At 39.6% G+C, this 25,434-nt stretch overlaps 1 protein-coding gene across 2 annotated transcripts; it reads right to left on the bottom strand.

Moving 5' to 3' along the window:
• Positions 1–528: 528 nt before the first annotated feature.
• On the bottom strand, positions 529–25,184 carry dennd3a (DENN/MADD domain containing 3a). 2 transcript variants are annotated; one of them, XM_079653041.1, is made up of 30 exons: positions 25,008–25,184; positions 21,854–21,942; positions 21,257–21,412; positions 20,977–21,112; positions 20,525–20,640; positions 20,154–20,284; positions 19,953–20,064; positions 19,696–19,815; positions 19,164–19,262; positions 18,909–19,028; positions 18,013–18,128; positions 17,202–17,357; positions 16,940–17,036; positions 16,760–16,863; positions 16,064–16,269; positions 15,817–15,976; positions 13,742–13,898; positions 13,124–13,346; positions 10,915–10,994; positions 10,467–10,646; positions 10,137–10,307; positions 9,038–9,173; positions 8,625–8,732; positions 6,737–6,834; positions 5,492–5,646; positions 5,245–5,311; positions 4,902–4,974; positions 4,302–4,420; positions 3,949–4,086; positions 529–3,430 (listed from the first exon to the last, which is right to left on the bottom strand). In XM_079653041.1, the coding sequence occupies exons 2-30, from the start codon at positions 21,932–21,934 to the stop codon at positions 3,236–3,238; spliced, it is 3,810 nt and encodes a 1,269-aa protein (XP_079509167.1). In that variant the 5' UTR covers positions 21,935–21,942; positions 25,008–25,184; the 3' UTR covers positions 529–3,235. The 2 variants fall into 2 exon arrangements, with proteins under 2 accessions (XP_079509167.1, XP_079509168.1); XM_079653042.1 differs by having other exon boundaries at positions 9,044–9,173.
• Between the last annotated feature and the right edge of the window lie 250 nt (positions 25,185–25,434).

Genomic DNA, 25,434 nt, shown 5'->3' with positions numbered 1-25,434 from the left:
GTGTTGGCATCTCAGATCCACACTGCCAAAAACCTGTCACACACAGCTGGGTAGCTACTGCCATCAATGTAAACACTAGGGCTGCTCAATTAATCGTATTTTAATCGCGATTACGATTATGGCTTGCAACGATTACGAAAACAACTTAATCAAAATAAAACGATTATTTTTTTATTATTATTATTTTATTTTTTTTAATACTTTTTTGTTGGGTTTTTCAGTTAAATTATACTTAAAGTTAAGGGTAATCAACAGTTAAAAACATACTGTTCACATTTTTTTTCTCCAATAAATTGATGTTTTCAAAGTAAATGGATCATCGTTTTTAATAATCGTGATATCAATTATTGACCCAAATAATCGAGATTATGATTTTTGCCATAATCAAGCAGCCCTAAAAAACACCCAACTAAAACACAAATTCTCAGATTTAAACGCATTTAAACCACCAAAGGGAGATTCTGAAATGATAATGCGTCATATTGTGCTCTCCATAACTTCATAAAAACACAAAATGGGGAAGCATAATTTGAAAAAGGTATTTATCTCTCCTGTAGAGTTTTTTGAATCTGCAATTCCAGCCACAAGTTGTGATGTTAGACGATCAACCATCAAATTCCCAAGACATGTCATTATGGCATGTTTCACCACTGCCCCAGAAATTAAAATTAAATTAAAAAATATATGTTATATTGATAATCTGGGTTAAAGTCTTTGAAAGTGAACTTCGATGACCTCCTGTAGGGAAATCTTGCTCCAACCTTAACTTGTCATCTAACAGCACCATCTTCTGGTTGACTCTGGAAAGTGCAGGAAAAGGGGATTAAATTAAACTGGAGAATTGTGCACTGTGATGGGAACAATATGAACAGCTTTTCAGAAAACTTTGAGATTACTTTGTTGGATTGTAAATATCGGCATATACATACCCAAGTTCTCATGATAAGCCGTGACCACATGTCACATTATACCTTTTCTAGTGTTTGTTCCCCCAGTTTTATAGAAAAAAACGTCAACGTGGTCAACTTTTCCAGAGCAAAAGTCTTTAAAGTAACTCCCAGCTTAGTAAATAACCCAAAAGCGAGACTTCCTCTGGTTGTAATAAAGACAAACTGAACACTTATTTTATAAAATGTGTATTTAACTTTGTTCACTGTGGATTAAATATAAGAAAATATTGTTAACAGTTGTATAGTTTCATATGAAGTCTTATAAAAAGTTAGGTAAGACAATATTCATACATCAATGGTTGAGTTTGCAATGTCACATTGTTTAGTCTTATATTGACATTGCCAGTTATATGCAGTAGTGTATAAATACATTAAGAGAAGTACACACACTTCGGTTTGCTATCCTGGCTCCAAAATGGTGGAATGAGCTCCCTATTGAAATCAGGACAGCAGCTAGCTTACACATCTTCCGGCGCAGACTAAAAACTAATCTTTTTCGACTCCACTTTGAGCAATAAAAGTATTAATAAAGCACTTATATACTAATAAAGGACTGGCTTATCTAAAGCTAGTTGAGTAGCACTTGAAATGTTTTGGCTCTACCAAACCTGATGTACTTATATGATTCTGTCTTTTGCAATGTAATGTAAGTTAAACCCTTTAAATGAACTTCAGGTGATACTTACTGAAGATCAGGATACATGTAAATAAAGTTGATGCCCAGGAAAAAACACAGATGTGTGCCAACTTCCTTACACTGATGTTTAAGAGTCCCAAAATATAAGGAGAGCAAAAAAAAGGATAGATAGAAATAGTAAAAATAAGAAAACTTAAGTCTATTCCGTTCCACTTACAGTAGTTTTACTACACATAAAACGAGTGTAATCATTACTACTTAGGAAACCATGAAAAATGCACAGAGAATACATTACAAATATACATTTTAACATTTGAGTAGACATTTGTATCCCAGACTTTTCACTTAAAATGATTAAAACTATTATTATTATTAATAATAGCATATTCTTTAAAGCCGGGAATTTGCAATTGACCTTTGCTTTGTATCTGCTGTCAATCTGTATATAAAAACACATTTCCTTTACTCATTAGGACCAACGTGATGCAGGTAAAACTAATCTTGTAGGAAAATAAATAGAGAAGAATGTGAAACCTAGTCTAACAATGAGGTAAGTGTTAGAACGAGGGCAAAATACTGTTGAGTTGTTCCTCATTCTGTGTGTTTTTATCAGATTCCAGTTGTTGCAGGACTAAACAAGTTTCTCTGGTGCGTCTCTTAAACGTACGGTGCTGTATCACATGTCAGAGTTTGAGTCCAGCTCCAAAGTTTGGTTCATCTTCCATCGTTTTTCCCATCACTCTCTGCTGTACATTGTCCGTTAAAGCATAACATCCATAAAAATAAACATGTTCTTTCCCACGTGATGGGGAGATCTCCAAGTGTTGTTTTCAGGGTAGTTTGACTCCTTTGAACTGTAGAAGCGCACCTCAGAAACACAGTGGGAGGTGAGGCTCAGTCACACAATGTTTCCACATAATACTAGTGTGATTAAACTCCCTTAAAGCAGGGTACAACATTAAATAATGCATGGTATGAAAATATAATAAATGCCTTGAATAAAGTGAAGCACTCTGAATAAAAAAAAATATCAAATTCTTAATTTTTCCTTCATGTTCCCGAAAACATTAAGTGTTAGTACGGTTAGTATTTCAAACTGCATAAAACCACTTCATAGCAGGTGGGAGAAGCTGCTCAGCTGGTGAGTCTTTATGTAAACATGTTGCTTCACATGACATGCCATGTGATTCCTTCATATCTCCGAGATGCAAAAGGCAAGGCGAGGCTGGGAATTGGATCGTCTTTCCAAATCTTCATTCCTTACCATGCAAATTCAAAATCTTTGTTCGCAGGAAGTTCAAGAGTAGTTTTATCAGAGCGATGGCATTAAAGGAATACTTCATACCCAAAGTGATAATTTATTTATCAAATATTCACCCCATTTTACCTTGATTTTGAAAAAAAAACGAATAAACGATGTCACACCTTTGCAAGCATGCTATCCGTCCACGGGAGTACTTTTAATGTGGAAGTTTTACTAAACATTTTTGGAAAGCAGTGAAAACATGTGAAGAATGTTTAACTTTTCTTCAAAGATTCGAGGTAAAACAGGGTGAGTGATTGATATAAAAAACCCTTATTTTGTGGGTGAAGTTTTCCTTAACGATCTCAAGCTCCAAGTAGAATATGAGTCCATTTCCAGACTGCTTTACTCCACCTTCCAGATGGCGATCTTTCCGTCGATTTTGCCGGCTCCACTGAGGACGTATCGATCCTCCGCAGAGCAGAGCGCTGTCACCTTGTCGTTGTGGCCGTGAAGCTCTTTCATGACCTGGTGACGTTCCGTTTCCAGGATGTAAATCTTCCCTTTGGCTGAGCTGCGGCCAACACCACCGACCCACACCTGGAGAGAAAATTGAGCAGATAATGTGGTTGTATTTCATGCCACTGCCAAGACTTTAATGCAGGGGTGTCAAACTCAATTTCATCGCGGGCCACATTAGAATTATGGTTGCACTCTAAGGGCCAGTGGAAACTTTAAGACTATATAAATATATATAATATATATATATATATAAAATAATGTATTATTTTACAATATTTTCTCTGCATTGGATTATTATCAGATAGGGTAATAACTTCATAATGAACTGCGTCTGAAAGCAGAAGTCTAGGGCAAATCATTGCAAGTCTCTTCAGTGCGCATCTCACCAAATGAGATGCATTGTTGGACATGTAGTTTATGGGCAACGTGCTCCTGTAAAGCGGCACGTAACCTTATAATAAACGTATTATATTCTTTGCAAGCTCTTGTGGGCCACATAAAATGAAGTGGCGGGCAGGATTTGGCCTTGAGTTTGACACTGCTGCTTTAATGCATTCATGGTGATTAAAATTGTGTGTGCAGTATTGAATATTGACCTGGTTTTTAACTTTGATAATGCAGTAACATCCGGTGCAGTCCTGTAGAGCCACACGGTGATACGGTTTGGTGGTGTCCTTAATGTGCCAAATACACACTTCTCCAGAGTCCATACACACACTCCACAGCTCCTCCTTCTAATATACACACACACAAAATTAGGAAAAAAGGTTGCACTCAAAAAACATTTAAAAAAAGAAATTCAGAGAAAATGAGAGAGAAAAACTAGAGAACTGTGTGTGTGTGTGTGTGTGTGTGTGTGTGTGTGTGTGTGTGTGTGTGTGTGTGTGTGTGTGTGTGTGTGTGTGTGTGTGTGTGTGTGTGTGTGTGTGTGTGTGTGTGTGTGTGGTACCTCAGGTAACAGCAGTATAGAGCTAAATGTAGCTGTGGATCCTTTTTGCTGCTCTGGTAGATTCAAACGATGTTTTAATGAGCCGTTCCTCCACACCTCCATTATATTGTCCCTGGAGCCTGAAGAGAAAGACGGACAGTGATGAAGTGCGAGATGATTCAATTTCCCATCATAAACTCAAGTTTCATACATCGAAGTGTACATGTTGAATGACTGCTGGCTCTTATTTTCATGTGTTTTGGGAATTGTCTGTAGTTGTCAGATTCTGGGAATAGGTTGCCTCAAACTTCTTTGATATGTTTGAGATCGGGGTGCCTCAGTTGCAGTTACTTGTTTTAAATGACCTGTCAAAACTGGCCTTGGCACTGATCAGAGAGTGAGTGATATTAGCTGGGCTTACAGCTGTAGAAAAATGCCATTCTTCTGTCTTTCTTTTTGAGTGTGGGTTTTAATGTGTCATTTTTGTACTCACTGTTTGGGTCGTAAATGCTGGTTTGAGAATAACGTACATGTTATGAAACCAATGTGTAATAAATCCACAAAATGATCACAAAAAAGTTAACCGGTAACAATGCTCAAGATAAAGAGTGTGAAACTTACAGCACCACAGCGTCCCATTGCAGCTGTAGACGGACAGCAGACGGTCGCAGGAGAGGCGAAAATGCCTCTTAACCTGAGGGGTTGGTGAGACAAATATCACTAGTATAAATTGAAAAATATGTGATTGAAACAGGAACATAAGTGGTAGAAGGAAGGAGAAGACCACAGAAGTTGCTCTGACCATTGTGTTCATCTGACAGGGTTAAAGGAAAAATGTAATCCTTAAAATACCTTCTAAAGTGTCAATTTAGGATTATTTTAAAGTAAAGTAAGTAAAAAGCATGACGTTTTATTAAGGATTTGTAAATTGAACAACATAACCAAGTGCTGGTTTAAAACAGACCTGTAGTGTTGAGACGTCCCACACCATGACGCTTCCCTCTGCGCTGCAGGAGTACGCCACCTTCTGACTGAAGAACATTAAAACACTTTATGTAATTTCGAAGCTAAATTGATTAACGCATGTGTTGCAGGGACTGAAGCAGTGTCTCTCTTAATCTCAGCTAAATAGGATTTAATTCACCACCCTTTTTTTTCAAGTCCGACACAATATTCCAAACACTATCAGTATGGGTGTCTGTGTGTGTTACCTTTGTTTGTCCCTGTCGAGCGCCAGTCCAGTGACCTCCGACCTGTGATCAGTCAGCTGTCTGTTACAGACCATGGCCACCATGCTGATGATGTAGATAACAGAGTCCTCAGAACCTACCCAGACCTGGTCCTTATCCACTCCCAGCATGCAGTTCTGAAAAAAATGAGACAGATAGACATGTCAGTTTTATGGAGTAATACAGCTACAGAGATATAAAGAACTTAGTGTCAAAAGAATTAGAGGCTTTAAGACTAAATATGGAAACAATAGGTGACTAAAAGTTGCCTTATGTAAGGAAAGTTGGCTTTTCCTAACAGGTAAGTGTAGCAGGTATCTAGAACAGTAAGTAAATTAAGATATATATTCCAATAGGCATTATTTTGGACTTGGGTTAGGCAAAAAAATGCATTATTCCTAATTCCTCCACTAGATGGTAGCATTGTCTAACAAACAACACTGAGCACACTGTCAATACTATTACTGTACATCTTGCATAATTGTCTTTTTTTACAAATGTAGCTATGGGTTATTAGGGTTACTAGGGATATTTGTGTTGCCAGCAAACATAAAGACAAACACAAACAAACACACACGCACTGGTTAACATAGGCTAACGTATTTCATGTGACTGTGACCTTCATGCTCGAGGCCAGTGATTAGGACAGAGCTTTAAAACGTTACACTCATCCTTATCTTAATTTACCACGAACATTCACCTAAGAGCTTTAAGGAGCTCCAGCCAACATTTACTTGTTTGCGTTTTGTTTTGAAAGTCGTAGTTTGCACTGAAGATGTTGTGGGCTTAGGGGGGATGAAAACTATTCAAAACACACTCCCTGAACCTTTGCTTGCCTGAAGATAATACCGAAGCTGTTTGAAGTAAAGCATGCTGGAGACAAAACAGTCAGTGGCACGCATGCTCTGCTGATTCCATCCTGAGATTCAAAGTCAAAAGTTTCACCAAGTGCTGACACTTAGTGATAGGAGAGCTAGCAAAAAGACAAGTTCACAACATCAAGAATTAGCTTAACTTATAAATCTGTATTAATGTTTTCCACTTGAACAATGCCAAAGATAATTGTTTCAGGTACAAAAACCTTGTCTTAATCTAAGACAGTCTAAAGAATATTGCCATAACTCCTGGGCAAAATGTCATGTGTCTGTGTGTGTGTGTGTGTGTGTGTGTGTGTGTGTGTGTGTGTGTGTGTGTGTGTGTGTGTGTGTGTGTGTGTGTGTGTGTTACCAGTCTTGCATTCCCAACGTGGCAAGTATGTGTGAGGGACCAGCTGGAGGCATCAAACACCATCACCTTTCCCACGCTCACAGACACCCATAACTGACCTGAAACACATGCAGTATTTATCAGTTATTTCTTAATACCTTATCTCACCACTTGTGACTTACAGCTGCAGAGTATTCACTCAATCATAAGGCCAAGAAGCGGCTGTGAACATCAGCCAACAATTTGAATGGAAATACTTCATGTACGAAATATTTTTTCTGCTGCCTGACTCCACCCAGGCTTCACCTAACGGTCCAATTTCTCCCAACGGATTCAGAGCTATTTAAAAAAGCACCACTGGTGGAAGGAAAAGGAAAGTTACACCCTGCATTTCATAGAAAGAGTGACCATAGGGACAGTGGGACATAGAGGGGAAGGAGAGTGAAAAAGAGGGAGGGTGGGAGAAGAGAAGTGGGAGTGAACTGGCAATATTCCAGGAATTCAATTCAGTGACCTATATTCAAACCAGAGAGGCTGAGAGAGAGGATCTGAATAGCCAGATTTGTTCTCCTTCACCAACAGAAATCAGAGAGCTGACTGCATTAGGAGAACTGAACAGAGTCTGTAGATGTGAACATCACTGAGTATGAGTGTGCAAGACTGTGGTAGCGCTGGGGGTCAGTCTGCCACCAGCCGGCAGATAAGTGGCCCCAGATGGTTGCTCCACTGAAGGCATGGGCTTTGTAGTTCTTATTTAGCTTTTTTCCTGCCACGTAATGCGCCATCCTGTCTGCTTCAGCATAATAAAGTCAAAGGACTCTATGGAAAAGGTAAACAAAAGGGAACCATTCCTGGGTTTTAAGGTCAAGTTTGATGGCTTGGATGTCCTAATGGGTGACAGATTTAAAAAGAAAAAAATAAAGTCAAATTGTGAGCTACAGTACACGAAGCTGCCAGAACAGCTTCAATGCTCTTCTGTGTACTGTAAGTCTAGTTTTTGGAACTTTACGGGAGAGATAAATACAAATATTCTCTAACTATTCTTCCTCATTTGGTGTTTTGATGAAGTCATGGAGAGCGATATCTGACAAACTATCATTTCAAAATCTTCCATGGTCTTCAAATATGTTTAAATCTGACCATTTGCGTCTTAGTTGGGTGTTTCTACATTGATTTATTCAGGTTTTGCCTTTATTTATCATTGGTCTTTATATTTTATATCAATAAGAACCATAAGACAATTAGGTCTCTGAATGAAATTAACTTTTTTTACAATTATTTTGCTCTTAGGGATTATTTGACTTGAAATGTTGTTCTAAAATGTTGCTCTAAGATTTTTTTTTCTTTCTTCATCTCTTAAACCCACCGTTGATCTCATTAATACATTCTAGGTGAGCTTCTTCTTGCTTTTACTCTTGTTGAGCAAAGTCAAGAACATCTCGAGCTAACGGCCAAAAGGCATGCATTAAATGCTGTTTAGCACATACAGGAACAGCATACAACCTGATGTTGACATGTTCCCTATTGCCTAAAGAGAAATTGGATTCTTAGCCTTAATTGCATATTTAGGAAGCGGCTTCCCTCCTTATAAAAGACACATTTCTGGCTGACATCCTCTTTTATTTTCCTGTAAAGACATCTTGAAGAGGAAGTGTGGTTGAGAAACTTTGTGTGCAGCTTTATGACTGTCGTGTTTCTTTGTTGGAGTAAAACAGAGCGAGTGAGTGAGAGAGAAAGAGAGGCGATGACAAAGCAAAGGTCATGTGTGTGCATGTCAGAACGTGTGTTGTCGTCTAAATTGAAACTCTGGATGATGGAGCTCCCCAGAGAGAAACCTGACATTAGTTATCGCTGTGATAGGACGTATAAGAATAATAAAAGGACTTGGTCCCATTGTGACAGTTTGTACCTGGTGTGTATAGAAGTACATCTACAGCCTGAGGTGCAGCGAGCTCCAGCGAGGGGTTAATCTTATGTTTCAGCGTGTCTGCCGTTGTTTTGGGAACCATCATCGGCACTAGAAAAACACAAACCTTTGTTAACAAGAGGTAACAAACCTTTCACATGAAACAAACAGCAATGAAACTGATGAGTCATTACGTACCAAGGAACACATTCATTAATCACAAACCAGTTTGAACAGTTTTGGGATGCCAATTGCAACCTTTACCAAATCCTTAACCTCAGCAAACATTGACCAAATGTGCTGTCCGATAAGCAACCAGAGTAAATCAAAGCAAACTGAATGTGTAGTGCCTTTCATGTTGACAAAAAGGGTTGTTAAAGAAAGGCAAACAGGACAGGAATTAAATCAATAATCACCCCTACCTTCGGTCTTGATGCGGTCGAAGTGAGCCAGCTTGGAAGCAGCGTAGATGGCCTTACTGCTCTGAAGGCTGCCCACCACGGCGTCCATCAGCAGGGCGTTGGTCAGAGCCTGCTGCATGTACTGGGGGTCCTGGAGACAAACATACATATCTTTATTTCAGAAAAGCATTCATTTCACATAAATTACGTGACTTACTAACAGTATTACTTCAAGTAGATTAACATAGTATTGAGCTCATCACTTATAATTGAACATGATAAGCTTTTCCCTTAGATATGTACAGAAAAAGAAAAAAAAGGAAAAACGAGATAAAGACCAACGGTTTCATGTGATAAAATAATATTAACCACAATACATTCTCTCTCATTTATCATATGATGTCAGTTTAAGTCTGACTATAAAAGGTGCAATGTACTTAGTCTTGAAATTAGATTTGCACTTGACATGTAGCTTCTTGGATTAAAAAAAATAAGGAATAAGTGATAGTTAAAAAAGATATGTGGCCTCTATGAAATAATCAAATGTATTTAAAAAAACATTACAACCTCAAGCAAGTCCAGACGATTGGACTCAAAGGCCCGAATAGTGGTATGGGTCTAATAAAACAGACCTTGATAAGATGAATAATAAAGCTTGGTGCAATAGTGCCAGATTTCTTGACAATACTACTGCCAATCCGCCCTGTCAGACAAGCCGGATGTCAGTTCACATTCACAAGTGATTTACGAGAGTAAACTTGAGAGCGAAAGGAGAGGGGTGAGAGACGAAGATGTTACAGTTACAGCATCTGGTTTCATGAAGGAAACCCTATTTGTTCAAGTGTGTGTATTTATGTTCATGAACGCCTAAGGGAATTCTAACCACACCTACCAGGTCACTGAATTATCAATTGTCACAATTACTGGTATGCACAACCACATACACACACACACACTTACATAAGGTATGAGTAATCATGGCACATGATGACTCACCAAATTATCATTCATTCATTTGTGACTCCCTCATCTGATCCCTTTTCCCCCCCCATGAACAATATACCCTCATACTGGCACACTTAAACTCTCACACATCCTTCATTTCAAGCCTAACCTTGTGTTGGTCAGCCATGTTGCGCCCGGCCCACATCTCTTTGACCATCAGGTTCCACAGCTCTGTCTCCGTTTTCAAATTAGCCTCAAATGTCTCCTTCCTGCCCTGAACTCGCAGCTTCAGGCTGGGGATACGCAGGAGCAGGAAGGGAGCTGAGGACACTTTCACCTCCTATAGGAGAAGAGAGGAAGACAGAGTAAAAATATTAAGTGTCCCACATTCATTAAGGAAAGTCCTTGTTTTTACTCTCTATGTCCTGCTCATTTTAATCTCATATGTAAATAATTCACTCAGATTGACCTTTGTCCTTCGTCCTTCATTTTGTCTCACCTCTAAATCCCGGTACTGTGCCACCTCCACGTATCCTGGTCGTCCGTCGGTCAGCAGGAAAAGCCGTCTCTGAGTCATGGCAATCTTTCCCACCCCGCGGCTCGTCTTCACAGAGGAGGAAAGCTTGAAAACACACTCGCTGGGCTCGATGTGCTCAGAGACTGACGCTGGCAAACACACCTGAAATATCACATAAAAAGAGCTGATTTACAGTTCAGCTAACATATTGCAATGTGGAACACCACAGAACACTTTGGATATAATTAGTGGACTTTGTTGTGTTATTCCTGACAATTTGATGTTTGTGACATGTTTCCTACTTCGCAAAAATGTGCAGCTTATTGTTTTATGGTAAAATAAACTCAAAGTTTCAGCTGACACACACATGCAGCATATTTAAAATGTGGGGTTTTTTGTTATATGTTCCAGATAAATCCTACATACAGACCTCCTGTGCTTCTGCCTCTGTCTCCTTCCAGATGGTGTAGAAGACTCTGAACAACTCTGGCCCAACCTGCTTCTGATGACCTGCAACAAATGAACACACAGTTGACAATAATTAAAAAATATAAGAAGAAATGTACCCTGAAATAGTTGACTGAGCATTTATAGACAGCTCAGCTTCAGGGAGGAAGTGTGGGTAGAACAAATTTAACAACTTCAAATAAGAGTATACCTTTGCACACGAATAAAAGGAATAAAGAGGCAAACCACAACTATCTTTGGTGAATAACATATTCATTTTCGGAAAGTATGCATGTTACAATTAAAAGGTATTCCTAGATATGCAATACCCAAGAAATGCATAATATGTACCTTGGAAATATAAATGATTATCACTTATGCAAATAGATATGAACTATGATAATATTGGTCACAGGTGAGAAATCCATAATAAGAAATAGGTACATTTCATTCCCTATTGAAGATTAATTGAAGAAATTATAAGATCAATTCTAATTACCGAAAAAATTACTTTTCAGCTTAGATTGACAAAACGTTTTTTTCTGTAAGTGAATATATGGATAATTTTGAACAGTGGGAAATACTGCAAATATAGAATAACATACAGTATATATAAAATGTAAGATCCTGGATATATGCCGTTCTTGTAACCATACATTTCTGATTGTAAACAAGTGATAGTACATCTACCACATTCTGGCTGTAGGCCAGCATAAATTAAATTAATATTAAAGTTTTAACAAAAGAAGTGCTCTGGTTTATAGTCTCTCCTTCACACACACACAGACATCTGGTAGTTGAACAATTCTTTCTCCTTGCAATCTTATCTTCCAGCATTCCTGCACAGTAAGAAGCTGGGGGTTGCCGTGCTTACTGTATGAAAACAATGACTACATACAGTCTTTGCACTCCACAGCACACATCCAACGTCCCACACAGTGCAGCCCACTGAGCAATATTAAAGTTTAGCAAATTGCAAAATGTTAAGCTCCAAGTAAAATTCTAAGCTCAAAATTCAGTTTCATAATCACAGCAGGACAATGACCAAATGTCTGTCTACTTCTTATCTCTATCTAAATATTCGACCACAATGAGAAACTAATTGAATTAAGTGCTGTTGAGTCAAGTAGTCTGCAGTTGGACGTTGCTGCTAACTTGGCATCCAACACACACTCTGTATCTCTTCCTGCAGGTCAGAAGAGGAAAGGAAAACTTGATGTTTGCTAATTAAACTCAATGTCCTGTCATACATTTTTCCAATAACATAATGTGGAAGGCAAGATAAGCCCCCACAATAACTTTTCTTCCTTAACAATCATTTGATTTGGCTGTAACCTCGACATTTTTGATGTGTCCATTTCCAAACACTATTCCTACTCTGGCTTTTATGATTCAAATATCTTGCCTTTTCGTTTACATGGTGACCAATCTCAGATCACAGGAATGTTTTCAGGTCACAGCTGCTCTCACGCTGGCTGGCACTAGTTGTTACTGGCTGCTCGTAATGCTTATAATATACAAACTGTGGTGTTCAGGTGTGCTCGCCAACTAAGTAAAAATTGCTGATAGCCCACAGCTTTGTGAAGCAAAGTAAAAGTAAGTGACCAACAAACAAGCCCTGCAAGACAAACTCTCTAACCTCAAGAAGGGGTGAGGTAATGATTAACCTGAGGAATAAATGTTTGCCTGGAAAAAGGAGAAGGAGATAGTGTGTGTGTGTGTGTGTGTGTGTGTGTGTGTGTGTGTGTGTGTGTGTGTGTGTGTGTGTGTGTGTGTGTGTGTGTGTGTGTGTGTGTGTGTGTGTGTGTGTGTGTGTGTGAGCTCAGGCAGCATCTCGGAGGTTGTGAAAACAATTCTTCAAGACTTTGACCAAATGAACAGAAAACGGCCTGAGCTGCTCTAACAAATGTACATTTACATTACATGTCACTTGTTAGACGCTTTTATCCAAAGCGACTTACATACTCCATACTGTGGGCAATCCCCACAGGAGCAATTTGGGGTGAAGTGTCTTGCCCAGGGATACAACGACATGCTGACTGCAGTGGGGTTTGAACCTGTGATCCCCTGATCCGAACACCAACGTGCAACCCACTGCATCACACCCCTCCGCAATACAGTATATTATATAGATTTGACTGTATTAACTATATAAACTGACACATGCATGTATGCCTATGCACACGACTCACCTACAGTTAGAGCGTCAAAGAGTCTATGTATGGTTCCTTGGTCTTTTACAATACCAGACTCCTGGACACATTTAACAAACTCCTCCAGGTGCATGTATTTTTTCGGCAGCTGGAAACGCTTTATGGAATCGTGCTCTTGACCGTTGCCGTTGAGCGCGCGTTCCCTCTCCTGGTCCCTCTTGAGCCGACTGATGAGCCGTTTCAGCTCTGGTCGTCTGTCCGCCTGCGGAGAGAGTTGTCCATTTTTTTTAATCCACAAAATGTTTAATATTCCGCTTCAATCCATATGTGGAAGCATTTAGCCTTACTAACATTTTCACTGCAGTCTACAAACTCTTTTTGCTGCACACAAATGAAAGCATGCACCTGTATTAAAGGGGTGGTCTGACAGCAATCTAACAGCTCTATAAATTACATTTAAAACTTCATTCAAAAATCTCATAGAAGCTTTGAGTGTAAAAAAAGATGATGTGTTGTTCACAATGATTGCTTAATTCAACGTGACTACCATACAGAATATAAATCAGGTGCTCTTGATGCAGTTAACTGACGTGAATCCAGATAACAGTATTTACAGCAAGGAGACTACAACACTGTCTTCATTCATGACAGACTGACCTGTAGCCGTTCAGCTTCTGGCAGCGAGTCAACCACTGACTTCACCATCTGAGAAGGGAAGATATCTGAGTCTGTCTTATACAGACTCTGAAAGTCCTCCAGTGCATCCAGACGTCTGTTGGACACCGTGTTTACCAAACCCCGCAGGTAGTGGTACCTAAAAGAAAGAGAAATTATTAACTTGTCTAGAAGTCAGTCATTTACCTGAGAGGATAAGTGTGACATTTAGCTACAATTCAGTTGAAAGGTTTTGATCTGGGTTGATCACTCCAAAAAAGCATTCTAATGTTGTCAATCTTTGCCCTGTGCAACTCTCAGTCCTTCACACAAAATGGAACCAATACTCCTCAGGGTATGAATGTTTTCAAAAAGTGTCATAACTTGCGGTGAAGATAACTAACATACTATTTGTTATCCAAGACAGCCTGTAAAATGATTTTACAGCATTTATATTTTCTTGTTTAAAATGTAAAAGATTGTGTATAGTCAATGCCTTCTATTCATTATTCAGGAAGTAATACTTAAAATTGCGTGTCACACACAGATGTGGTGCCAGACATACTAATTAGGGGTGCACCGAATGGGAAATTCTTGGCCGAAACCGATACCGAAAATAGGAAACGGTTGGCCGAAAACCGAAAGCCGAAAGGCCGAAAATTATTAATAGAAATATATATATATATATAATGTATACATTTTTTACCAATGTTGTTCAGCTACCTGATTATGGAAAAAGACATGATTATGGCAAAACTTAACTTAAATAATAATCACTATTATGGGTCCATAAAACATTTATTCAGCACTTTTGAATGCATACAGTACATTAATTCCAAGTCAAGTGCATTTTCTTTTCTCTGTAGGATAACTACAACAAAGTGCATTCAGAACAAAGCCAAGGTGCTTTAAAACTGCATAAAAATCTAGGCCAGTAGGCCTACAACAAAATAGTGTAAATAAAGACTAACAGCCAGGCCTTCAACAACAACAAATGCACCTATAAGTGCATGCATACAAATGTGCAAACTGGATAAATCCACATGAATGTAACTACCGGTATTTACAAATGAAATTACAATTGAATTTCAAGAATCTGTAAATAAGGCTGTCTGTCCTCATAAGCAAAGTAGTAAACAATGTATAAAGATACATAAAGTGAAAACTGGATACAAAATCCACAATCAATTACAAATTAAATTACAAGTTCAAGAATCTGCAAATAAGGTGGTCTGTCCTCATGAGCGATGTAAACAACATTGTATCATTTAGATACCGAAAGTACAATATATTGAACACTGTGCTGCTGTCATTTCCCCCTAATGATAACCTGAGATGGTGAATTATAACTCACAATGAAAATTGTTCAGGAAAGAGGGTATAGAGTAGACATGTAGAACTAGATAAGCTTATGATAAGCCAACCTTGTCTACTTATTAAGGAAAAGTGGGAGGTTCTTTTTAATGAACAGTAGCTTCTCTGCTTTATCAGCCATAATTCTGTTCCTCTTCTCATCAAGCACATGAGAGGCAGCGCTGAACAGTCTCTCGCTGTCAGTGCTTGTGATTTGATCTTACTCCGCATATTTGTCCGGGTGTTTTGATTTCAAGTGGTGGAGTAATCCCGAAGTGGTGAAAGTCTTTGCATTTACACCCCCTCGAGAAATGTCAGCTGAACACGTTTTACAAATCGCAATCCGCGCCTCTTTCTCTGATATTTTTAAATATCTCCAAGCGGCAGACATGTTGGCTGTGAGCCAGCCGCGAGCATGGTCGCGCGCCGTGCTTGTCGCCGCGTTTTGATTACGTCATCACAACAACACGTTAGTTTACCAACGTAACCCTGTTCCCTGACATTCAATGATATTTTTTCCTAAAAAGGCCGAAAGCCGAAAGGGCCTTTTTAACCATTTTCGGCCGATAATTTTCGGCGGCCGAATATTCGGTGCATCCCTAATACTAATAGACCAAGTCAAAAAGGCTAAAGATCATAGACATATTAAATATTTGTACAGCTTCAAAATAAAATGAGCAAAAACCCTTTCTTTACTCTCTATGAGTTTTGTCTCCTCGCTGTACCTTGCCAGCAGAGCAGCCTCCTCAGGCAGTGTAGCATTAATAGCCTTCCCCAGGGAGGACACCATGTCAGAATAATAGTTCTGGACGTAATGATAGGCCAGCGGAGGGGGGAACTCGGGAAGGCGGAAAACCTTCACCACTTTCTGAGGAGACTTCAAACCTGAAAGGAGACAAAGAAAATGTGAAATTAGTTGACTCTTAATTGATTTCCACTCTCAATGAATACATCTCTTCCATCAGTACTGACCAATATCAGGAGACATCTTCCTGAGGGAGGCTGGTCTGGTGGAGCTGATGGGGGTCCCCGTGTCGTTGGCAGGTTGCTGCAGGTTAGGCAGACTGGCCCCCAGCCTCTTGCTCAGTCGGTCTTTAGGGCTGGTGTAGCTGCTGCAGCCCGCCCTCGACAGATCGGACATGAGAGGACGCCGAGGAGACTCTGTCATTGCACGATTCCTGAAGAAAGAGGACACAGATGTTGGGGTTGAGATTGTGATCGAGACACCACATAGCTAAAGGAAGTTTCAATATCATTACATCATGTCCAATACACTGTTAGTTTATTTTTACATTATCTATGTAAATTAATCACTACATCACTGTCTTTATGATTTGAAGGCTTCTCCCCTTTAAAAGACAACCTTATGCTGCATTTTCATTTCATGCACCCGGCACTTTGTTTGTTACCACCTCTGTAAAAGTTCCACGATAGCTAAGAGTATACCAGACGAGTTAAAAACACTGCAGGCCACTGACCTGTCCGAGACAATATCCCCTTTCGGGCTACTGTCAATGCACGACCAGAATGTTCTGTATTCGCTTAACCCAGATTTAAAAAACAATTTTAATTGGGAAAACATTGAGGGAAAGGCTTGGAACAATTGGGCTCCTCTGTGTTGCATGGTTATCAGTCCCTTATAGTAATGACATCACACCAGCATCATACCTGGCTGATCGGTTACGCGTGTTCTGCTCCATGCGGCTGAAGGTGTCTGGTTTCCTGTTCAGCCTGTCTCGCAGGAATGTGTGGAAGATATGAGTTTCTAAAACCTGGGGACAGCAACAAAGACACACTCAGCACAGATTTTCAGAGTATGTGTTTGTGTGTGCTAGTGTGTAGGTGTACCTTCTTGTAAAAAATCAGGTCTGCTGGCTCCCTGGTCCTCAGAAACTCTTCACTGTTAAAAACTCTGTGCTCATGGTTTAGAAAGTCCTGGACGTCTCTAACAAAGTAGGACAAAAACATACAAAAAGGGAGAAATTGTTAATAACAACTCAAATTACTCCTATATATATCATAGAGTGTTGTAAACTTATATTTACTATTGGCCAATTTATTCCCTAGAATCACAACTATTTGTTAAAGGAATCACACACACGAGCGTTACCTGAAGATGTTGACCACTAGTTCCAGAGCGATGTTTTGTATCTGTGTGTTGAGGCGAGTCTGCCATTCTCTGCGTTGGGATCTCAGAGCGTTGACATCAGTGCCCGCTCCAAGGTGACACAGCTCAAAGTCGTAGTGAAGCTGGAGACACTCTGCCCTGAACACACAGACACCAAGTATTCAAAGATTAGATGGTCATTAACGGACATTTGTTTTATTCAGTCATTTAAACTATGTTCCCTTTTGTAAATTTGATTTAGCAGGTATTTAGGCAGATTTGATTATTGTTCTAAATCTGTTCTAGCTTTGATACTAGCCAAGGCTCTGCTGGTTTCATTGCCAAAATTATTTAAAGTGAACCTTATTCCTGCTCAATACAGTGGTGTTACACTGTGAGGGGGATGCTAAGTTAGCAGTTAACTTGTACAGTTGTTCAGCCCAACATTGATGACACAGCGCAGCTTCTTTTGGTATTGAGAGCAATCGGTGACTTAACTGATCCACAAATAGGCTGCCCAAAGCCCAATCCTGCGTGAAACATGGTGATCAAAGGAGAGGAGAGATACTTGCATAACAGTAAACACTCTCACAATAATACAATATTTTCTTTCTTCAATTACGGAGGGGCAGTGGGTCAGGTTGGGTGATTGGCAATGGAAGAAGAAACATTGAATCATTACAGTTAACGGTGAAGACTTGATTGAAGTTCAGGGACAAATAGGGGTTAGGGTAAGTACATTAGATAAGGTGTGTGTGTGTGTGTGTGTGTGTGTGTGTGTGTGTGTGTGTGTGTGTGTGTGTGTGTGTGTTACCTTGCCATAAAGCTCTCAGCTGCAGCTAGAGGGATAGCTGGTAGGTCAATGTTTTCAGCCCATGACGACTGAATGATGCCATCATCGACATTCACCAGAATTAGCTCTTCTGTCTCCTACACACACACACACACACACACACACACACACACACACACACACACACACACACACACACACACACACACACACACACACACACACACACACACACACACACACACACACACACACACACACACACACACACACACACACACACACACACACACACACACACACACACACACACACACACACACACACACACACACACACACACACACAATGGGTACAATTCATTACAATAGACTAACTGTTCCCTGCTATGGCAGACTAACAGAAAGCAACTGTTAAATGTGAACTGAGCCTCTGTAAGACACTGAATGAAGATGAATGCAGTGGAGAGGTTGTTGTTAAATAGTGTATCTGAGCTCAAATTAAACAATTGCAGATCATTGGCAATTTGATTTAAAATAAAAATATCATTATTTATTACCAAGAGCCTTGCAATCTCTGGTATATGGTGAAGATAGGATCAGTCTTGATTATTTATTTTGTTATGGATGGTTCCCCTAGTTCTATAACATGTAAACATTTACATTTAATTAAAGAACACAAGCCTAAATTCAAATCCCAATTTGTCTTCCCTGATAGGGAATAATAACGGTTTGAATAATACTTTGACATTAACGTTGGCCAAAATCACTGAACAGCCAACACGGCTCTTGTCATCTTGGGAAAGAAAAGTCTGATTTGCCAGATTTCCCGAGATGACTTGTTTTAAACCGCAAAAGCCAAGACTGTTATCCTTGATTCAAAAGAAAGGTCTATATTCAGAGAATGGTTGTACTCACTGCAGCGACCTCTTCAAAATGACTGATGTGACAGCCCATCAGGAAGGCTGTTGGAGCCATGAGGAAGTCCAGCATTCCTCCTGCCAAAACGGGAACATAGGGCTGCTGCCAGGACAGAGGCTGAGAGAGAGGTCAGAAGAACAGAAGACAGATGGAGAAGAAGGATAAGGGGATGCTGCAGGAAGTTTGAGAATGTCTCTCTAAGCAAACACAAATGACTCAGATTGCATGACGCAAAGTTCCTCCTCCACTGACCTGCAGGTAAAGCAGCAAGCTCTCTGCGAACAGAGTGAGTCTGGCCCAGTCAGCAGAGAAGAAGACCAGCCTCTGCTCCTGGAGGAGGCAGGACAGCACCTAGAGAGAGACAGGCCTTATAGGGTTAACTGAATAATATCTTATTTAGGATGTATGTATAGGATTACATGCTTCACATTACCTCCAAATAGTGTTCATTTTCTCATCACAATTTTGCTTAGTTTTGTCTTTAATCAAATTGAGAAGAAGCAAATTGAAGCAAATTGACCAAAACTCCGCCTCAAAAAACGTCACATAAACAAAGTAATGTACCTTTGTATGAATCAATTAAAATAGATTAAATATACTCTTATTGATTCCAAATGTGTACATTGTTATGTTACAGCACCATGTTAATTAGGCCTTGCACCTGAGCTTAATATATCATAAACAGCATAAACAGTCGAACAATATATAAATCAATACACTGTACTTCATTATATGATTTCATCTTGGGTTAATATGTTATGAAAGAGCAGTCTCTGTGCATTACCTGGAGTAGTGTTGTGTGTGTGAAACAGAGCAAAGGAAGATGCAGGTCGATGTCAATAAGAGGGCTGTCCTGATCCTCTTTTGATGGAAGAAACACATGGAGCGGACGGAGGCTGAAGGACTAATACACAGAAATGCACAGATTTTACTGTAAAGATCTAGAAATTGGTCACACAGTAAGGCAAATACAGATAAGGTGAGGGTATGAGACAAACCGAGATACATTTAATAAGAGACAGAGAAAAAAGTATTTCTGACCACATGGAGCTGTCCAGGAGGAGGTAAAGGGACTAGAGACAGCTTGGCGGAAAATTCCTTAATGGTCTCCTCAAAGTCAGCTTGTCTTGCAGGCCGCAACTGGACCAGGAGACTGAGAGGGTGATGACAAAGAAGGATTTAACAAAATCACAACAAGAGAAGGTTATCCATCCATTCTATGTATTCAAAAGAGATTATTACCATGACAAGCAGTCTTTCAGGGCATTGTAGTAGGGGGACTTGGAGATGACACACACGGCAAAGGGTGTGTAGAGGCGGGACTTTGATGAATTCCACCGGTGGCCATTATGGACAGACCCTTCCTGACAGGACTGAGAGAGTGGACAGCCAATGAGAGACAATGAGAAATGCACTGCATTTCAAATGTTTATGATTGTTTGCATGTGCGTGCGCGTGTGTGTGCGCGTGTGTGTGTGTGTGTGTGTGTGTGTGTGTGTGTGTGTGTGTGTGTGTGTGTGTGTGTGTGTGTGTGTGTGTGTGTGTGTGTGTGTGTGTGTGTGTGTGTGTGTGTGTGTGTGTGTGTGTGTGTGTGTGTGTGTCTGTGTTTTTACCTGTACAGCTCTATAATACTGAACGACAACTCCATGGGTTCGGTTCCCAAACAGATCAGTAAAAACCAGGAAGTGATAACTGTCTTCTCTTGGCTCATTGGTTAACTGAAGACCACCTGTCCAACGGAAAGCAAGACGTCAACACCCAAGAGGCAACAACGATGTTTGTCATGGTCGATCGGGCTTAGTAAGCAAGGTTTACATCAGAGTGTGTTTTGATACATAATCTACATTGTGGATTTTTGCAAGATATGGATCCATGACCGTAGCTATTGAGGCAGCATAGCAAGATTACAACCCAACATGATAAGCAAAGCATACTAAAAGTAAAAACGTGTTGGTCTTGACCAGGTAAAAAACTGATTTGTATTTACAGCATTCATTTAATTTAACCATTGTTATACTCAGTTTATAGCATGGTTATGTTAAGTTTGTCAGAGAGAAAACTATACCAGGGAAACAGAGCTGCGGCAAGGCGATGAGGTCCAGATCTTTAGGTACACTGATGTCTTCTGTTCCAGAGGACGCTTCTGAACAATTGGTCGTTTCTCCATTAGGCAACACCTCTGGAGCACGGTCTCGCTTCTTCTGCAAACCAACAGAAAAACCACAAATGTGGATTTTATTTCTGAAGTGATAAACAAATAATCATGCTAAGAGGGATCTGAAATGCCTGACAAACAATTATAGTACATTTTTATTTTCAAGTTTCAAATATAATACAAAAGTTACCTTCTTTATAAAGCTCCTCCTCCTCTGGACACGACTGAAAGCTGGTCCAATCAACTGGCTGGGGTTGGTATCCTTGAAAACAAATGGAGGGGCATGGACCTGCAGGACCTCAGCTTCCAGCAGGGGAAGCTCGCTCAAATTACTCTGCTGATGAAGCTGTGACACGGAGTGGAAATATTTATTAATATTATCCTACTTTAACCCTTGATTCAGTGTTGGGTAAAATGTTGAAGTTTCTTTGAATATGAAGCTGTGTAGAATTAACAGTGGCGATACTATACTTTAATTAACATAGAATTAGCCAAGTGTTTGTTGTATAAATGAAACCTTCATGGTTCATGTACCTTCTTGTACAGATTAAATATCGAGGTATGTTTGTTATGTGTTGGATAACATGACACCTATCATTAACACAAGTGTTCCTGCTGTGGATATTAACTGTCCAGATGCAAAGCGTCCATTTATTAGTAATCTGATAGTAGAAGGCTCCACTGTTTATGTTGATATAGAAAGCATACAAAGTGTAAATGCTGCCGACACTGACTTCTGTTTTTTTGCATACTTTTCAATATTTGTGTATGGGCGTGTATACTGTACCTGGTATATGTCTCGGAGCTTATCACTGGGTGCACCAACCACTACACATGCCTCCAGCAGTCCAGACGGGAGCTCTGCCATCACACACACTACCGGAAACACACACACACACAAAGTGTTACGGTAGAGCGAAGGAAGCAGGACCCAAATGCAGATTAAACTGATGATACCTTTATTTCAAGGATAACAAATAGAACTTGGACAGACAGAACACTCAACGGTGAACACAGTCAACAACAAAAGACGAACCAACACTGAACAAAGGAAGAGACAAGACTAAATACAGGGAGGGGTAATCACAAGACGAGAAACAGCCGGGCAGGGGAGGAGAAACACAAGGGCGACAGGTAAACACAATCCGACAATTAGACACACCAGGGAAACTAATGACAGGGAGGAAAAACACAGGAAGGAGGACCAGACAATATACAAAGAGGAAAACACCAATAACCAGACCTACAAAACTAAAAACGTGACATAACATGAGAATCGTGAAACAAAGTGCATTTAGAAGAGAGAGGGCATCACCACATAAGAGTTATATTATTTATACTGAGGTAGATATTGTGTGAAAATCTCTGGAGATGTTATATGGTTGCAGGTCATGTTGCAAGTCGAAGAAATAAAGTTGAGTAACTTGTTTATTCAGGTATTTGATTGACAATAAAAAAGAAATGTTTGACTTGTAAAGTGGCTGTTAAATGTATTTCCACTTAATTTACTATATCATGAAATACTGTATTTCAATCAAAGTACACATACTGTGAATGGACATTTTATATTCCTCATCCGTACTCACTATAATTACAAAGAACTACAGAAACACAAAAATGTGTAATCCTCAATGACGACAATGGCAAGAGGAGCTGTAGTGATGGTTCAAAGAGTTCAACTTTTAGCCATGACTCAGAAAATATTCCCAAACCAGACGCTGCTCTCTTGGGAATTAAGGTTTACTAAATCAGAGAATAAGAGGTTGAGCAATCTTATTAGTAAATATAGCATCAGCCTAATAAAAACCAGCAGAATCTGGAATTACTCCTCTCACATACACACTCACAAGTCTCTTTCCCAGCAACTTCCTCCAGACACTCAGACAATAAACATCTAGCTCACACTGACACACATACAGATGTTTGAGTGTGGTCACTGGTGTAGTAAACCAGTTATGTCATCAGAATCAGATGGGAAAACTAAGTTCCTAAAACTAAATGAACCGCAAAGAAGCAAAAAGGAAAAAAACTAAGATTTCTCTACTTGGCATTTGGCAAACATATTGATTACTATCTTATTGTATAACTGAGAGATGTGTTTGAGTTAGCATTCATACCATAGCCATAGAGATTTAAAAAGCACATTAGCTCTTTATGTTTATTCTCCTCCGAAAACCTACATTATACCACATCATTTTCTTTACCAAATGAGATTTGAAGAATATATATACGATTAGTGATTCTTACGTCCAGGTCATTATCAACACAGAGCAAGGCTTGGAGTCCCTATACCTACTACCTATCTATGAATCTGGGTCAGGCAGATCCCAGAATAAACATCTGACTTGCATTAGTTGCAGCTAAAGGCAAAGCCCAAGTAATCTCCTTTTAAATGAAACTTTTTCTCATCCTTCCTCTCTCTGTCTGTAAACTCTCATCCTCTCTTTTATCTTCCCCCCTCCGATCGCACCTATTTTCCTCTTTAATTTACTTAAAACACACACTTTCATTCTCTTTTTTTGTCTGTTTTACAATTGTGTACCCTTTGACACGCTGGTTTCTTTTCTTCTCTTAGTCTTCAGGCCATTACGGCCTCTGACTAACTACCCTGCTGTGTCACGGAAACACACACACAAACTAAAGTCATAATTTATTCCCCGAAAACCCCTAATTTTGGAAACCCTGTGTGCAAATGTGTGTACGTCAACACTTCTCGTAAACTCTACCGATGTCCACCATTATAGCAATTATATAACCTCTCCCGCAATGAACTGTCTCTTGCAACACTTAATAAAATGCAGATGTCATTTGAGACTGAGACTGAAGGAGGAAAACAACAATCATTTAGAAGTTCATATTGTGTTTCTGAATCAAAATAAAAACGTGATTCATTTCTTCATTCCACATCGTTTACAAAAACTCCATTAGAAGAACATCACTGAGTTGAATAACTAAATAAACAACACACCAGGGTAAGATGCTTTTAGGTAGCTCCCAACAATTTCACCAAGCAGTTGCTGGTAAGCAGGTGTTTTAGATCTGAACAGACATATGGAAGAAGGCTGCTTTCAAATGGAAGAGGTTGAGGTAACACACCTACAAATATGGAAGTAACTTTAGATTCCTGGAGGAACACTATGTAGCACCTCAGGGCTGCAAAGTCGGCTCTGAATGTAAAGTGCAATAAAGCAGCCCCTTACTTTACATCCCGGGGAGATCACAAACAGTAGTTTTCAAGAGTTTACTGAGCACTTCTGGGACCCAGGAAGAGGATGAGCTCTTAAAATGTGTGACATGTCCCTTTAATAGGCACCAGCCAACATTTACAAGGTTTTTGAGAAAACTAGAGCTATTATCCATGACCCAGAACAGATGACAAAACAAACAAAAATGTACCTTGGTGTTTGATGCACACACTACACAGAGACAAATACAAATGTACAAGGTACTGCAAAGTCTTACACAGACATTTGTATCCGTCCCTGTGCAAAAAACTGCCTTTTATATTAATGCTGACTCAACATGTAATCTCCCTCGTATTCATTGGTGACTAATTTATTTTGTTTTGGCGGGCGGGTGGAAAAGTAGGCAACTAAAATGTGGTTATGATGAGACGTGACACTACACCTCAGCACCTGGATTAATCATTTAGGGGCTTAAAGGCTAGATAAATTGGATATTGGTTCAGGTATTTTAACGCAACACAAAATAACCTTTAGCTGTCTTCGTACCGCATTTAGTTGTGTTTACGTTAATTGTAGACAAATACAACTTCTGCATTCAGCGGTAATGTTAAAACTCAGGACATTAGACCATGTTATCCCATAAACTGACATTAAGGTGCAATTATTTCTATTGCCTCTAAAGTGACATGAAACTGACTTGTTTAGACCAGTCGAGCAAGATATGTTAACACAGCAACGTTTACAGCAACAACTGACCTTAAATAAAGACCATTTCCACCGGCACACCGATAAGTCACACTGACGAGATGTTAGTTAGCCCAGCTCGTTGTCATTCATCTGTTTAAATCTTCTAAACGCTACAGTACTGAGTTCAAAACTGTGTCTAACTCATACAGTATGCCGTGATTCAACATTCAACCCTCGCTCACAGAGTGTGCTCTGTTCTGTCAAACTAAAGGCAGCGCCACGCACCTTTCAAAATAAAAGCTTGTTTTCCCTTGTACTTCCAGGAGCTGGGTAAAGAGTACCACGGCGCCATCTGCTGTTTTAGTATACGTGTAATCCTATACAAATACACACATTCTTGCTTCAGTATGCTTTAATAAAAAAAAACGTATACATTGAATGTGTTGTACACAAATGTATGGTTTCAAATGTTTTTATTAAGCAAAGGAAGATTAAA

Source organism: Notothenia rossii (assembly GCF_949606895.1).
Source record: "Notothenia rossii genome assembly, chromosome: 10".
In the NCBI taxonomy this organism is placed as follows: Eukaryota; Metazoa; Chordata; class Actinopteri; order Perciformes; family Nototheniidae; genus Notothenia; species Notothenia rossii.
This window is presented reverse-complemented; position numbering and strand designations above follow the sequence as displayed.